This window comes from Haemaphysalis longicornis, unplaced genomic scaffold, assembly GCF_048455015.1.
Source record: "Haemaphysalis longicornis isolate Haplotype H1 unplaced genomic scaffold, Haemaphysalis longicornis Haplotype H1 scaffold_3, whole genome shotgun sequence".
NCBI classification, from domain to species: Eukaryota; Metazoa; Arthropoda; class Arachnida; order Ixodida; family Ixodidae; genus Haemaphysalis; species Haemaphysalis longicornis.
Window position 1 is genome coordinate 232670259 of NW_027526335.1, and position 17232 is coordinate 232687490.

At 46.2% G+C, this 17232-nt stretch overlaps 1 protein-coding gene across 1 annotated transcript; it reads left to right on the forward strand.

Moving 5' to 3' along the window:
• The first annotated feature begins 11109 nt into the window (after window positions 1-11109).
• On the forward strand, window positions 11110-16964 carry LOC144175764 (uncharacterized). Its single transcript, XM_077704780.1, has 4 exons — window positions 11110-11329; window positions 14939-15077; window positions 15375-15513; window positions 16527-16964. Exons 1-4 carry the CDS (start codon window positions 11110-11112, stop codon window positions 16962-16964), a joined length of 936 nt encoding a protein of 311 aa, XP_077560906.1.
• The last annotated feature ends 268 nt before the right edge of the window (window positions 16965-17232 follow it).

Sequence of the window (17232 nt, forward strand, 5' to 3'; positions counted from 1 at the left end):
GGGGGTGGGGGCGGAGCAGATCCAATGCTGGAATATTAGTTTTTGGCGTGGTATCCTCCCGTTTTGGATGCGTGGGACCAGATACTGGAAGCCATTATCGGACATGTACGCATGTGCCTTCCAGAGGACGTATTTACTGGTAGGAAGAACGCTGAAATATGTCGTATTTTGCAAGACCAATTAAGGGAGAAATGCATTTCGCTTGCCTGCGAACGACCTGCATGGAGGTAACGTGAGGACGTACGTAAAAAAACGAAAACGCAGAAAGTAACACAATTGCTCACGGGGCTGGCCACAATGATTACAATGATTGATTGATGATTATTGCGATTAGCATGCAATTTGCACTTAGTAGAAAGGCAGGCCGACGGTGATTTCTGAAAGCGGCACTTATAATTACTATGATTGGGAGGAACACACTCTCGCAGAGGTTCGCGAAACCGAAACAGCCGCTTAATACCCCCATAAACGCTCATCTCATAAAACGAAAGCTATGATAATCTCCCCACCTTGTTTAGAGAACGAGGTCTGGTGGAGCCAGAAGATATCGTTCAACAAAGTTGTAGGCCTACTGCAAATCCAATGGTACACTGCAGGAGATCCACATTTGTTCGACATTGTAAGCAGAGGTAATAAATACATGGAGTTGCGAAACTCCCCGCAGGGCCGAGTGCCCCGCGGTTGTCACTGTTCCCTGGCGGCCTTTGGCTTGTCATCTGTCACCGAAAGTCTACGTAGATATCAGCTGTTGGCACCTGTTTTCACTAGCCATAAAAAGATACCTTAAAACATTACGAGCCGTCTCTCAATCTATCATTTCCTGTACTTTTTCAAAATAGGGTGTAATGAAAACATTGCAATGAAAACACGTACAAGTTTGGCAACGTCCCCGCACGGGGTGTCTTGATCAATCTTGGTGACGGTACTGGCGACACCACGGACCCCGAGCCCCCATACTCACGCTGTAAGTGACCGGACCACTGGCTCTCAAACCAAACCATGTACCTCCTCAGTGAGTTGTTCAAGTAAGTGGCAAGACGCACAAGAGATGTTCTACCTGCATTTCTCATGCTGGGCGCCACGTAAAGTTGTCTTGACCTGGCTTCCCGTACGTGAGTTGAACCAACTAAATCTGTCTTCGTTTACCAGCACAATGTGGCAGAATTAGTGAGGAATGTTATAATTCCGTTTAATAAACTTAATAGTGGCGACGAATATGCTTCACACTGTGCTACAATAAAGAAGCGCGCTTAAGTCCTGAGCGGGCTGGCATAGCCACTGTGCCAGTGTTGTTCATATGTGCCGCAAATTGCGCTGGGTGCTGCAGCTTCGTGCCGTGTCACTGTCCGGCGCCTACAGGGACCAACTACTTAACAGCCAGGCATGGCTTGAACTACCTTCTTGCATCATGGTACCCTGTTGGGTTCGTATGTTAGTACTAGTACGCGGCCACAAAACGTGGTACAGGATTCGGATTCTAGGTTTGATAGGCAGCCCAGAGTTCCTCACAAAGTATACTACAGCGAAACAAGCATTTGCTATCGCATGCCAACTTGAAATTACGGAAAAAGAAAACATTTTTATAGGGTCGATGCTTAGTGGTACAGTGCAGTCCATTAATAATATCGAAAAACCAGAAACAAATAACGTTATAACCAATCATTGCAGTATATATGAACTGCTATAGAAAGTGTGTCCACCACCGTTGTTGCACCTGACTCAAATTTTCCACTTGCAGTGAAAAATATATATTGCAGAGCATACGGTTTGAGAAAAAATGCCTTCATTTATTACGTTTAACAAGAGCCTCAAGCAATTGGTGCCAGTTTATTTCGCGGCTGCCCAGGGTTCTCCGCTTTTTATTTCACCACTGCCCGCTGCTCCCCTTCACCGCCCACTCCCTTCGTTAGGCCACCCGTTTGAAATGCGCTCCTCAGGAACTAAAAACTACCACTATACAAGAGCAATGCCAGCAGCAGTGGGCCGCCCCTCCCACCATCTTGTTATGTGATGAAATCTCAGATTGCCAGCTGCAGGCCAATTTTTGGAGTCAATGTTTGTGCTTATAACTTTCTTATTCTGTTCAAGAGCTTTGACTTTTCACTTTGGTGGAAGCCCCACAATGCCTAGTATCCAACCAGAGTTGTTCCATTTTTGTGATTCATATTTGAAATCACTAAACTTCCTGCCTCCCCCCCACCCCCCCCCCCCCCCCGCCCCGCTGTTCTCAAAATATTGACATCTCAAAAGTTATTCGGTAAAACCCAGCTACTGCCATGTGCATCGCGTCGCAGATTCTGTGGACGCACTGTTGACGTAGTACGACCGTGTGAATACTTTTTGTCCTGAATTCTGCTGCACCAAACACGCGATACTACGAAGTCAGGAAAACACCGACTAGTTTTTCTGTTTTTAGTGTTATTTTTTATTAGTTTTTATGTTTTTAGTGTTACTTGCCCTTTGGCAAGTTGCGCAGTCGGTAGCTAATGGCGGTAGTGCGGTTATCAGATGATTGCGAAAAATAAACAGAAGCCCGGATGGGGCTAAAAAATGCGCTGACGATTACTAGAGTCCAAAAGATGAAATTTCTGCGCTGCCCGAGCTGCAGTCTTCTCGGTCACGGCGCATTTCTCCTGCGTTTGAAGAAGTGTTCGTGTGATCAGCGAACGTACGGCGGCGTGCACTACTCTGCTGCTACCTCGCAGTGCGCTTCCGCCGCCGGCCAGCATGTTGCAAATCGTGTTTAAACCACCCGCGCCAACGTCACGTGGTTTGGATTAGCGGAGAAGGAAACAGCGTCTGAGGAAAGTGTCAGGGGGAGTGCGCTCCTTGGCGGCGACACATGAAACATGCGTGTTGGAAAGGTAGAGTGAGTGATGACGCTGTAGCCGAACGTGTCGTATACTCCGCTTCACCCTTCACTAGGCGCTCCTCTCCGTTTTCTTCCTTTCGTCGCTGCTGCGTTCGCTCAATCGGTTCGATCTATGGACGTAAAAAAATGCCATATCACGCCGTTCGATTGGCTGAGACGTGTAATGACATCATTGTTTAAAGTTATGACAGTTGCGGCAACAGTCTGAACCCGGCCTTACACAAACAGTGAGATGCTTACGACGCGGGAGGGACACAGGCAGTTCCATGTTTATCGGCAACAACAAAGCTTCGATCCGCCAGAGATTAATTCAGCTAATGAACTAACAAATATGCTCCATCTCAAATTACAATAAACGTGTTTTGTTTTGTGCACTCCGTGTACTGCATCCAGCTTTGCAGGTCCTCGTTCTTCACACAGCGGAAGGGCACAAATTTTTATTAGTAAGCCAAAAAGAAATGGATAGTGTGAAGTTGCAGAATCCATTACTTTTTAGCATGTGTGTAGTCATAAACCAGAAGAACCGGGACGGGGGCAGTGCAATTTATTGGGAATTGCGCATGTCACGCACATGGGCTTTGATAAAGTGAGATAACAGTATTCATGGGTCATCCCCGCACGGGGCACCTTGAGCAATCTTGGTGACGGTACTGGCGATACTGCGGACCCCGAGCACCCATACTCTTGCTGTAATATACCGTGGCTACGAGTTTTAAGGTGAAGGGCAGAAACCCCAAACTGTGGCCGTCGGAGCCCAGGTCAAGCTCCGGCGGATGGGCGCCCTGTCTGTTTACCAGGCAGGGAGCTCCGGGACCTCTCTCGGTATCAGGGTAACCCGAACGATGGAAGTACCCCCGTCCCCTGCTTCTATACTATCATATATGGCACTTTCTAACCTCCCCCCCCCCCAAACGTGATCGGTCCCTGAAAAGGGGCCGCACCGAAGTATCCATTCCTGCTTTGTCTTCGATCTCTTTTCCAAAGCCCGATAATTTCTCGCGCTTTTTTGGTAATGGAACCCCTCGTTAAATCAAAATCCGTCACTTCCCAGTCTGTCTTTCTCATTTCCAAGTTTCTTGAAAGCCTTGTAGGCAAATCATACAAGGCTAAAAAGCTCACAACCGGAGAAGTCCTAATGGACCTCTCCCGGGGTACGTCACGCGGCGGCCGTGACGTCACGGAAATCGCATGTGCTGGGTGTGGTCGGTAGGGTGGTTGGCAAAACATTCGGACCGGCGCGCGGCGCGTATGCACTGAGGCTGCATTAGACGCGCGCAAAAGTGGAATTTTTGTTTACGTGTTGGCTTTTCTGATGCCGGTGGGCTGATGTGCTCTCGGCTACCCAAATTTTGCGAGCAAAATCAGCGGCATCAGACTTTTCGGAGTCCCCACAGAGGTAAATTCGGCGTGTATTGTGGATGCGCGCAATGTGCCGAAGAGGCTGGCAGCCAAAGCAGCGACATAGTCTGCTCTTACTCGTAGCAACATTTCGCATTCTTGAACTTCAGCTGTTCTCTAAAGCGCAGTCATACCGTCTACATTGGCAGTCCGCGCTGATTCGTACAATGAAATGATACGTACTGTTTATCAACCATCTGCTATCATGCAGCACCAGCAGAAATTTGCTCAAGTGAAATAGGGGGAGGGGGAGGAGGGGGCAGACGGAAATTTTCTTGCTGCGAAATATTGTCATGTTTTGAGGAAGTAGAGCACTGTACTAAAAACACAATGAATGTCTAACCTGCTTAGGCGACGCGAAATAAATGTTTCGACGAGGGATCCGCGATAGCCGCCTGCTGCCTGATCGACAACGAGAAGTTTGGTCTTTTGTTATGAGGGGATCTGTTCAAGACGAACGAAATTCATTGCTTGTAAGTACAATAAATTTTTACCTTGATCAATTATATTCTGCCTTGAGGATGCCGGAAAACTGAGATGATTGCCGTGCTCATGTAGCATCGTGCCTTCGGGGCGAGATGGGCCGCTTACGCGACTCAAAAAATGTGTTTGCCCTTAGCGAACAGACTCAGTGAATGTATTCATTTGTTGCGGCCTCCCGACGCTGGCGTATGCAGCGGGCGAACATGGACACTAACTTTAACTGTCATGAAATAATGACTACCGAAAATATTTCAGTGCACTGTCGCAAGATATACGCACTAACCATATGTGGCTGCTATGTTACTCTCACAAAGACGATGAACCATTTCGAGATTTCACTGGGGTAAAGGTAAGAAAACAATCGGTCAATCTCGTAGAGAACGACATCATCGCGATATTTTTATTGGAATAATTTTTTCCTTTTGCTCTTCATATTTTTGTTTCGTTGCTGCTTATTTTACTATTTATTCCTTTCATGCTTTACCTTTCCTTTTTCCCCTCGACATGAAATCGTGTGTACGCCACTGTCTCCGGGCGACGCAAAGAGACCAAGAACAGAGAGCGTTTAGCTGCCTGAGGCACCGCGCTTAGCTTAAGCGGACCTCGAAAGCAACAATAAATTAGCTTTCCTTGGTATGTGTCCGAACACAAAGAACCTTAAAAAACATCCTTGTAATGCGTCGCAACAGCACCAACCTTCAGAATGACTCGTATAGGCTGTTCTGTCGCGCACTGATTATCCGAAAGCGTCGCCGTTCAGTTGACCGTACGGTAAACGAAAGTGTTGCGGAGGTTGTAGATGCGGAAAGCTACATGGAGTTTCGACGGCCACAGCTAGGATACTTAGACCCCCACTTGCAATGTGGGAAGCCAGTGACGGCCCGAACCAACGGCACATCGTTCCTTTCGGGCGACGCGCGGCCAGGCCGTGCCGTCGGCGCAGGCGCTTTCTGCCAACCGCCACCTCACTTCGCGGCCGCCAGCAGGCGCCACCCGTCGCGCACGTTTGCTTAGTGACGTCACGTTGTTTACATACAGGGAGAGGTCCATTGAAGTCCAAAACCAACAACAATCCTGTAACCTCTTGCAGAAAACGCGCATGGTCGATGTTGACATCAAGATCACGCCACATCGCAGCCTCAATAGCTGCTAGGGCGTGACCTCTGATAGAGATCTAATAAATGAGATTGAAGCAGATCTGCTCGACGGCCTTCGCGATCAGGGCGTAACAACAGAGCGGCGAATCACGATACGCCGAACCGACAAATAATAGCTACTAAACACATAATCTTGACGTTTGACCGCTCATCACTTCCTGAGTAATAATAATAATAATAGGTTTTTATTTGTCGTAGAGGTACAGAGTACATGACGGGTCAGCCCAAGCCGAACAGGCTTGTCGGGCTGTACCCGGCAGCCACTGTAAGGACACTATAAATAACAGCAGAAAAAAAGGAAAGAAACGAAAGGTGAAGGTGAAAAGAAACGATAACAGGGAAAAGCAACAACAAAAAAAGCAAAAATAACACAACAGAAAAACGATCAGAAGCAGTAAAGCAGTGTGTAATGCATACATACAAAAGAGAAAACGCAGAATGACAACTTCAGAAACGTTTTTTCCTTAAATACAGTTTGAGAGCATTTTTCGATGAAATGGAGCAGATATCAGTGGGCATAGAATTGAATATATCGGGAACATAACTGCGCAAAAAACGTCCAAATCGCGTGTAAAATCGGGGTATGCGAAAAAAAAGATGACAAAACGATACAAAAAATCACTATTCCAAAAATGGCGGCAGTTAACAGTGTGCAAAAATAGTGCGTCAAAAGAAGGCAATTGCAAAGCCGAAAACAAGCTGTTGCCACCGGGAATGTTGATATTGTAAGCCACATTTCATAGCAACGATTTCAGAATATAGTTTATTTTCGAACGCCAAGTGAATGAACAAGAAAAAATACCGTGATTCCATATTTCAGGATGCTGTAACCAAGCGCATGTACGATAATCTTACGTACGGGTAAAGGGAGGATGAAACGGCTGTTATACATAGTACATGACAAGCCCCGAAGTTTATTGCAGAGCATAGATAACTGTTCCATGTCATATCAGAGTCAAAGACAATTCCTAAATACTTTACATTCGGCGATGGTAGAAGAGGAGAGCATTGACAATTATCACATCGCGAACCATGAAGAAAAAGAGGTAGATTTGATCAATTTGCTTGTGTGGATTGTGGAAACAAACCAGATTTGTTTTTTGCTTATTTATAGTTATAGAGTTTCGGGCAAACCAATCCATGACAGAATGAGTATCACCTTGTAAAACTGCAACAGACTTGGTGTAAACGGAGTGCCTGGCAAGAAGGACAGTGTCATCAGCATATTGAAATAATTGGCAATGTGATGTATAATTACATAAGTCATTTACATAGACGTTAAACAATATTGGTGATAATACGGATCCTTGCGGGACACCAGATTTTAAAAGAACTTTTGAACTAATGTGGTCACCGATCTTGACTAGCTGTGAACGATTGCAGAAAGAGTTAGCTAATAATTTGTTAAAAGGCCCCTAAATCCCAGTGTATATAGCTTGAGCAAAAGTATTGTTGGGATAACAGAATCAAATGCCTTGCTTGCATCCAAAAAAAGAGCCGTCACTACTTCGTTATTTTCGAAAGCAGAGAAGATTAAATAAGATAGTTCTTCCAAAAGGACAACAGTTCCTTTCCCAAGAACGAACCCGAATTGCGAACTTGACAATACATGGTGTTTTTCGAGAAAGTTGGTCATTACTCGCGATAAGTGCTTTTTTAAAATTTGACTAATCGCGGGTAAAATCGAAATCGGCCTGTAGTTGTCAACCTGTTTAAAAGAGCCCTTTTTATGTAATGGTTTCACAACTGCAGTTTTTAGTTCATCTGGAAGAAAACCAAGCTCAATGTAACTATTCAGCATAAAAGTACGTTTTCCGGAGCAAGAAAGTTACGTTGCAACTCGTAGACAGATATACTATCTAAACCCGGCGCCTTCTTTTGCTTAAAACTAAATAGTATGTTGTGCAAGTCATGAGAAGTCATGAAAGGAAGGAATGCAGAGGACTGTAAACTGCTGATGTTGTCGAAACCATCGATAGAAGTTGTATGCGTAGCCGAAGATGTTTTTTTAGCGAAGTGAAAATTGAAATCAATAACTGCTGATTCCAAATTGTCGAAGTGTTTACGAAAGACGTCAACTGATTGTGCAGGATGTCGACCAAATATTTGATTAATTGTTGACCAAGTTTTTCTAGGGTTGTATCTGTTTTAGTAGAAGGATTTACTGTAAAATGAACGCTTCTCGGACCGAAGTAACGCAGTTACCCTATTTCTGTGAACTTTGTATAGGTTCCTCATAGCAGTATTATTAGGAGAGCGCCTACACTTCTCCCAAAGTTTATCTTTTTCTTTAATAGCCCTAAGAAGGGCAGAGGTAAGCCAAGGTAATTCATTATTGCGTTTTTTTAATTTTTATGGTTTTTTGTGCAGTGCATTTTAATTGGTCGATAACAATCACAAATTTATTATAACTGTCATGTGGAGTTACCCCTTCCATGAATGCATTCCAGTCAAAATTATTAACTGAATTATCGAATTTAGCTACGTCGAGAATAGATACCTGCAAGTGCTCGGGCGGAACGTGGGAAAATAAACATGGCAACCCACAAAATAATGGTCGACCAGTTTGCGTTTGATTACTGCCCAACTGGTACGAAATAACGGTGCCCTAACGTTGATGTGGTCAATACATGAAGTTACTAATTTCGCTCAGAGGTATTCTTCCCGATTAGGGGAGCAGATAGTTGGAATAACCCCTGATTTGGCCAACACGTTCAAATATTCGCAGACAGCTGGGCGGGCTGGAGATAAAGTATTTATGTTGATATCACCAACCAAACAAAGACTAGAAGTTGAGGGCAAGGAAAGCAAGAAGTTGTCCAGTTCGCTTACAAAAACGTTCGCATTTTTGGGGGGTGGTCTGTAAATGGCAAGAACTGTTACATCTGTATCTAACAAGGCGATGCGCAGTGCCAGGCATTCTTCTGAGCTGAACCCTGATAGCAATGATGACGCCACATATTGTTAATGTACAAAGGCCATGGTGCCACCGCCCCTACTAACACGGCGCGTCAGCGCGAAACTGGAATAGTGCGGAAGCTTAAAAAAGGGAACAATGTCCTCATGAATATTAATTTCAGTTAGTACGAAAGCACCAATAACAAAACCGGTATTTTGTACGACACCAAGGAATTCGTCCCAGTGCCGACGAATACTGCGGATATTAACGTGCACAACCGTGAAAGACTTGCATCCTTGATTTGCGAGACTAACGAAGTTAGCAAAGCTGTCACAATTGTGAAAAACATTGTTCATTATGAGATCAGTCTAAGTCGGTGTCCTTGTTCACTTTTACATAAGCTTGTTTAGGTCAGTGTATACCGATATGCAGATAAGGAGCGATTTCTCAGCTTTCTTGGCGAAACTTTTGCCATGTTTAGCCCAGACGTACTTGTACAGCTTTTCTTTTTCTTTCTGGCAGCCTGCCCAGTACATTTCTCTGTTGTAGTTGGTCAAGTTATCAGAGAAGTACAGCTGAGGAATCGTACCCTGTTCCGCAAGTGCCCTCAAGAGCCTCTACAGTTCCACCACCTTTCAGTGCCATGGAGGCAAATCTAACCAGCAGAACTGGCGGACGATCTCGGTTAGTAGGAAGGCGATGTATCGCTTCGGCGTCAGACTCAGTGAAGTTTAACTCCAGCTTTTGTGCCATATCAGACATGATAGGTAAAAGCTGTTCGCCTTTGTGTTGCGGCAGACCGTGAATTTCCAAGTTCTGCCTCCTGCTGTATTGTTCAACGTTATTTAACTTTTTGCGCAGGCTCGACAGTTCTTCTGCTTGACCTGATACGGTGGCTTTCAAGGCAAGAACCTCACCTTGCAGTTGACCAATAGTGGCCTGTTGAGCAGCAGCAGTAGCTATGACTTCATCGTTCTTTTCCGAAACAAAGTTAACTGTTTCGTGAACGGAGTCGACTGATTTTTGAAGAACAACTACTGTTGATTTGAGTTGCAGAAGCTCATCAACTTTAAGAACAAGGGAGTTGATGGCGTCCTTTATGGGCATAAGAGACTCAATTTTAGCCGACAACTCTGTAAGCGAGTCGCAATTTTGGACTACATCTACCGCGGCTGCGGTGTTATTTTGAGAACGACAATCGCGACAAAGCCATGTTTCCCGCTTGGCAGCTTCCTTGCCAGATATTGCAGTTTCAGCTGCACAATTTTTCCCAAAATGAAATCCAACGTTACACTCTGTACACACCAAAAATTTCCCTTCAGCCGGAAGCGCTTTCGAACATTTGCCACAGTTGGACACTGAAGCCATGATTCACGCGCGGAACATGAACAATAATATCAACAGTGCAGTCGATGACGAGAAAAGATATACGGTAAACAACGAAGGGTACAATTTGCACCTCACCTGCAGCAACAATGACGGTTAGATCGTGCCCGAATCCCGCCACCGACTGCGAAGGAGCGACGGTTCTTGCCGGATTATGTAGCCCGTCACCCCAGCATGTGGTTGATGCAGCGCCTCCTGGATGCTGTGGTCGGTTGGCGTGATAAACCTCCATCCTGAGCAGCCGCTGAAGCGCCTGTAACTTGATACAACGACGAGCTTGCTGTATGCTTGGGTTGTTGGGGGTGACGATGTTTTATGACGACGCACAAGGGCGCATGTGCTTGCACTGGAGGGACGTTCCCGCAGCAAAAATGACGGTTAGATCGTGCCTGAATCCCGCCTTTGACTGCCGGTCAACTCAGGCTTCATGAGATGTCCGCTCCGACCCTACGTGCCAAACCCACGCCGCTGCTTCGAGTGTCAGCGGTTTTGGCACGGCACAACCTCTTGCCGTGGTAAACCCACGTGCGCAAAATGTGCAGCACACGATCACCTAAGCGACAAATGCGAATCCGAAAGCTTAACCTGTGCGAACTGCCAGGGACCACACGCTGCCTATTCTAGGAACTGCGAAAAATTCAAACAAGAAAAACAAATCATTGCCTTGAAAGTAAACGAGAACATCACCTTCGCAGAGGCGCGAAAGAGCTTCGCCTCTTTCCCCCTGGGGAGGTACGCCGACGCAGCTCGCCGGGCGGTGGAGCGGCGTCTTGTTTTAGCGGGGACCCAGTACCGAGAGTCGGACTTGGTTCCGCCGCCGCCCCCCCCCCTCCCCCCCCCCCCCCCGCGTTGCCTCTTGCAGCCAAACCCGCCTTTGCACCACCCGCTGAGCCAGCAGCGGCTTTGTGGCATCCATGTCCAACGTGGATGCTGCTGCACCAACTGTTTCCTCCTCTCCACCGGCCCAAAGCACACGCGAGTGCCCGGAGAAGATGGAGACGGAGGAAACCGCAGTGTTTCCCACCATCGCCGCACCGCATGTGCCACCCGGCGCGCTCCTGACGCCCTCGGCGGTCGCGACTGCAACCAAGGGCACCGGGAAGGGTGCCAAGTTCAAGGGGTCCAGGACGCCGGGTACCCCTCCCAAATCTGATGATGAGGTGGATGTGGGACCTTTCCTGTCTGCTTTGCAGCGGAAGGAGCGGGTACTTCCATTGAAACCTTCAGAGAAGGTTAAAAAAACCCTTCGAAGAGTGCAAGCCCCGAAAGACTTTACATAAACAGTCACGCTCCAGTAGCTCTAACTCATCATAATGGGAAGAGAAAACATAGTTCAATGGAACTGCAGAGGCCTTCAGAATAATCTTGACGAAGTGCACGAGATTCTGCATGCCAATCAGCCAAGTTTAATGTGTGTCCAGGAAACACATCTGAATTCCAAGCAAGCAAATTTCTTGAATACTTACCTGGTATACAGAAAGGATAGGGTAGGCTATACAGACTCTTCTGGCGGTGTGGCCATAATTGCCCGCAAATCCTTAGCATGCCACCCTGTCACCTTGAACACCGTCCTTGAGGCTGTAGCCATCCGCACAATAATATTTAATAGGTTGATAGCGGTATGCTCCATCTTCCGATCTTGTACTTCTGAGCTCTGACTTTGAGGCGCTGGTCGACCAGCTGCATGAACCATACATCCTAACAGGTGACTTCAATGCACACAATTCTCTTTGGGGCTCTTCTCGCGCGGATGCCCGAGGTCGCCTGATAGAGAAGTTTTTAACATCCTCTGGAGCATGCCTTTTCAACAAGAAACAGCCTACATACCATAGCATAGGACCCAACACATACTCATACCTTGATTTGGCTTTTGGCTTCGCAGTTCTCTTTCCATGTCTTGAGTGGTGTGTGGGCACGGACCACTTCCCCACCTCACTAACATATATAGGTAAAGGCCCATGCAGTCCATCTTCCCAAAACAGGTTTAACGAAGCAAGAGCTAACTGGGGTACATTTACAGAGACATCCAAACTACACCACACAACCATTAGACACCTACACGTTGAAGAACTACTCACGGCGCACATCCTCGACGCCGCCGAAAAGTCCATTCCCCACACCTCTCGTGCCCCGCGCAACCAGCGAAGGCCGTGGTGGAATGATGACTGTAGGCGGGCGTGGGAGGCCTAGAACAAGGCTTGGGGTATCCTTCGTCGGTACCCCACGTCGGGTAACCTTATTTTGTTCATACGGGCCAAAGCGTTTGGAAAATGTGTGCGCCGTGAGGCAAAACGAGAGAGTTGGCACACCTTCTTGACATCCAATCATACACGGACGCACACAAAGTCTGGACACGTATACGCAAGCTCAAAGGACAACAGACACACAGCCTGCCCCTGGTTAGCACAAAAGGGGACACACTGGAAGACCAGGCTAACACACTTGCACAACACTTCGAACACGTGTCCAGTTCAGCACACTACACGAACACTTTCATGAAACACAAAACATCTGCAGAAAAAAAGCCTTTACACGACAAAGACAAATAAAAAACTTCTTACAACTCTGAATTCACGCTCTATGAGTTGAGGGCTGCCCTGAGCACGTGCAAACCTTCAGCTCCACGAGCAGATAATATTACATACACCCAGACCCAGACACCCAGACACTCTTGAAACACTCTTACACCTATACAGTAAAATATGCCTTTCGGGGCCCATTCCACGCTCTTGGAGGGAGGCCAGAGTAGTGGCTTACCCCTCCCCTCCCACCAGTTATCGTCCCATTTCCCTGACAAGCTGCCTGTGTAAGCTCTTCGAAAAGATGATAAACAGGAGACTCGTGTACTTCTTAGAGTACAACGGTCTTCTCGAGAGCTGCCAGGCAGGCTTTAGGGTGGGGCGATCTACGAACGATCAACTCGTTGCGTTAGAGTCATTTATTAAAGATGCTTTACTCCACAAGCAGTACTGTATGACAGTATTCTTTGATCTTGAAAAGGCGTACGACACCGCTTGGCGGTACGGTATCCTCAGCGAATTGAAGGTCTTTGGTAGGTCGGGTAACATGATGAACACGCTTGTTAGTTACCTGTCTGAAAGAACGTTTCGCGTGCGAGTTGGAACTGCACTCTCTATGGTTCATATGCAGGAAAATGGCGTGCCGCAAGGTGGAGTTTTGAGTTGCAATTTGTTTATTGTCAAGATGAATTCTCTTCGGAAGGCTCTGCCACCATCGATCTCCTGTTCAATCTATGTAGACGATGTTCAACTCTCCTTCAAATCGTATAACTTGTCTATCTCCGAGCGCCAAGTGCAGCTTGGTGTGAACAAGCTAGCCGGCTGGGCAGATAGCAACGGTTTTAAATTTAATCCAGGAAAGTGCAGTTGTGTTCTTTTTTCCGCATTCGGCCGGATCCAGACATTCGACTCCACGGTGTCTCTATTCCTGTCAAAAAGGAACACAAGTTTTTTAGGTATAATCTTTGACGAAAAGCTCACATTTATCCCACACATAAAACAACTGAAACATAAATGCTTAAAAACACTGACTATCCTGAAGGTTCTCTCGCACATTTCTTTTGGTGCTGAAAAACAACTTCTTTTACGTGATAAAGCTTGACTTTGGGCTAGTTGGGTATGCATGACACCTTGAAAAACAGCGCAAAAAACTTGGACTCAGCGCAAAAAATCAGCGCTTGTGTCTGTGTAACCTCTCTACCTCCGAGTTTTTTGCGCTGTTTTTTAAGGTGTCGTTCTTTTACGTGTTTTTACGAACCTAATAGGTTCACGATTAGACTATGGTAGTGTTGTCTATGGATCAGCCACTAAAACATCCCCCAGAATGCTGGACAAAGAACTCCATCTGGGGCTCCGCCTGGCGTGTGGTGCCTTCCGGACTAGTCCTGTAGAAAGCCTGTATGTAGAGTGCAACGAATGGAACCTACAACGTCAGCGAGCATACACAGATCTTCTTTATGCTTTTAAAATTTCATCCATGCCTCGCCATCCTTTTAAATCAGTTTTTTATGATACGTCCATCACTGAACTCCTTTTAAATTGACCATCGTTCTCTGCGCCCTTCTCTAACAGAGTTATACCCGTGCTACACGAGCGTTTCGAAGGCCTTTGAGTCGAATGTCCTTTGACTCAAAGGACACCTTTGAGCTGCTACACGACGTTTTTCAAAGGCCTTCGACTGAAATGCCATTTGAGTCGAAGGAGGACGACATCCGACCTTTGAAATTCTCAAAGGCCTTCGAAACGCGAACGTCCGTACTCTCGCACACAGTGTCTGCATGTCGCAATAAAGAAAATATTTATTTACCATTAAACTTCAATTTAAAAATGTTAGCTTGCAATATTTTTTGCCAGTTTTGTTTTTTTGTTACTCTGTCTACAAGTATAAGTTAACTTTGTACTCTCCATACCGGCGGTGCGAAAAGAAAAAAAATCTACGATGAAAAGCATCGGAAGTCATATTGCCATTATCTTCTGCCTGTGTTTGTAGGTTTGTGGCTGTCAGGACTAGTTATCTCTGGTGTTGTTTTTACAAACATTCACGTCATTGTACAATATTTTTTACGTTTAGTTCCAGTTTTCATAAGGTTTTGTGTGCATTTATAGTAATGGCGGAGTTATCACGTGCGTCGCAGCAACCAGCAAAAAAACGAAAGCGTGCGTCGGCACCGCGCCAATTTTGGAGCGAAGCAGAAACGTTCGTTCTGATAGACTTGTGGGAGAGCCGCCTCGGAGACCTTCGTCGCACGAAAAGAAACAGTGGCGTGTACGACAAAATCGTTGACGGCCTCCGGGAGGCTGGTTTTGAGTCGGACGCGCGCGCAAGTGAACTCGAAATTCGAGAATTTGTCGAGTGAATTCAGGTAAGCACCCGCGTATTTCGCAGTTCTAGCGGTTGTACTGCTTATTAAGGGGTTCGCGTTATTGTACCAGTTTTTCCTTTCAAGGCATGCGCAATACAAGGGTAACCGATGCGCTATTTATGGTGGCAAGAAAATTGTGGGATTACTCCTTGCAGAAATGGGAAATTATTAAGCAGCACTACGGACTACTGTTGTTGCATGCATGGTCTTCTCATTCGTTACCACAGCCATTGCGTGCTGCAGCCGCCTTTACAATTTCCTGTATGTGCCTCTGCTTAGCTTTTAATTTCATTTCAGGGTCTTGCAAAAAGGCCTGACAACTGGATCCGACTTTGTGCCATGGATTTTCTTCAAAAGACTGCATAAGTTCCTCGCAACCCTTCCAATCAACAATCCCAGCTTAGTTCGCCAAAGCCCCATTACCGCTGTCCCGCAGGTTGGTGGAAACAGTTTTACGAGCATGAAATCATAAATTGGTAGTACCTTTGCTGGGACTAAATTTTTATGCTAAATACGTAGCAACCTGTGAATTTGGTAGACTGCACTAGAGTTGTTCAAGCATGCTGTAGTCACAAGATATTAATGAGGTTTCTAATTTCTTGCACAGAGAAGATAACATTCACGAGGAGCTATAGTGCATTCATAAATATGAAAAGGCTAGTGCAGGCCTCTTCATTACAAAGTGCCCAGCCACAATGGCCAGTCTCAGGTTGTGGTCAGTAAGAGATCAAGCACTAGTTTTTCAGGGAACCGAAAGAAATTAGAAAGGTTTATTTCACATACACAGAACTGCCTATTCTTTTGCTGGGTACCATTTACATTCTTGTTCACAAAGAAAAACACAGAGCAATGCCTAACTGTGAATGACAACTGTAGAAAGCAGGACTTCATACTTGGGCCACCTCAGGTGCGGTTAACAGATCAGTGACAAGCAATGCCCACAAAGTTGTATACGACAAATGGATCAGAAGTGATACTACAACATTAGGAAATGCTACAAGACAGTGCATGAAACCACGCGGCAATAAACACCACATGAAACAATGCAAACAGTAAGCAACAAGGAAATACAAAATACTAAACAAGAAAGTGAATAAAAAAGTTATAAACAGTAAGCAATGAGGCAATATACACAAAACACTAAACAACCAAGTGATGAAAACCATTATACAATATGCACATAGGCCACAAAACATGGCATGAAACCACACTACAATAACCACTACGTTATAAAAAAATCACAAAGCTGCGCAACTAAACAATTCAAACAGTATTAAGCAGCAGTGTTTCCATAGTTGAGCCTTCAGGCAGTTCAGATAGGCAGTCTTGCTTTCTCCCTAGTGTCTTCTCGTTGCAACTCCCAATGCTGTTGTGTATCATTCAACACGTTTCTTTTGTATTGCCATACGCTAATTCCTTCGTGCACTTTGTTCTTATTTTTATACTCAGATCATCTATGGCATGGAGTCGGGAGGGACAGACACGGATACTGACGATGGCAACTGTGCTCAGCTGACCACGCCGCCAGCTGACAACCAAGAAACAGATGTTGATGCGTTTGAGTACGGTGACCTAGACCCACCGTACTGCACCCCTGGCAGCACTGACGAATCAGCTGTCACTGAGGAACCAGCTGTTCCACTAGTGCAACTGCAGGCCCACCAACCAACGCAGTCACCAGCCATGCAACACCGCCAGCTGCAGCCACCCAGGCAGAAGCGGAAATCCTCATCTGCTGTAGACTTTGGAGCACTTCTCGACGAGCAGAGGCTACTCCGTGAAGACCTCAGAGCTGCGAGGGCCAAAGAGTTTGAGCTGCGTGAGCGCCAAATTAGGATGCAGGAGAAGTTGTACAGCTCCATGTCGAGGTATTTTGATCGACACTGAGAAAATAAATGTTGCTTCACTGCCCCCTGTAGTATTCCACAATGGCTGCCCTGACTGAATTTCCAGTGGCCTGCACAGCATGTGTGTTGTGTGCAGGCTGATCATATAGTGCATTGTTTGCCTCAACTTCGGCACACCACTGCTGCAAAACAGTCACCAAAGTGCTCGCACACGTTGTTCAGGATGCAGCATGCGTGAATGGCGAGCCTGGCATTGTCTATATCGCACTCCATGCGTTTCAGCAAGAACCGAAACCTTGCCTTCATCC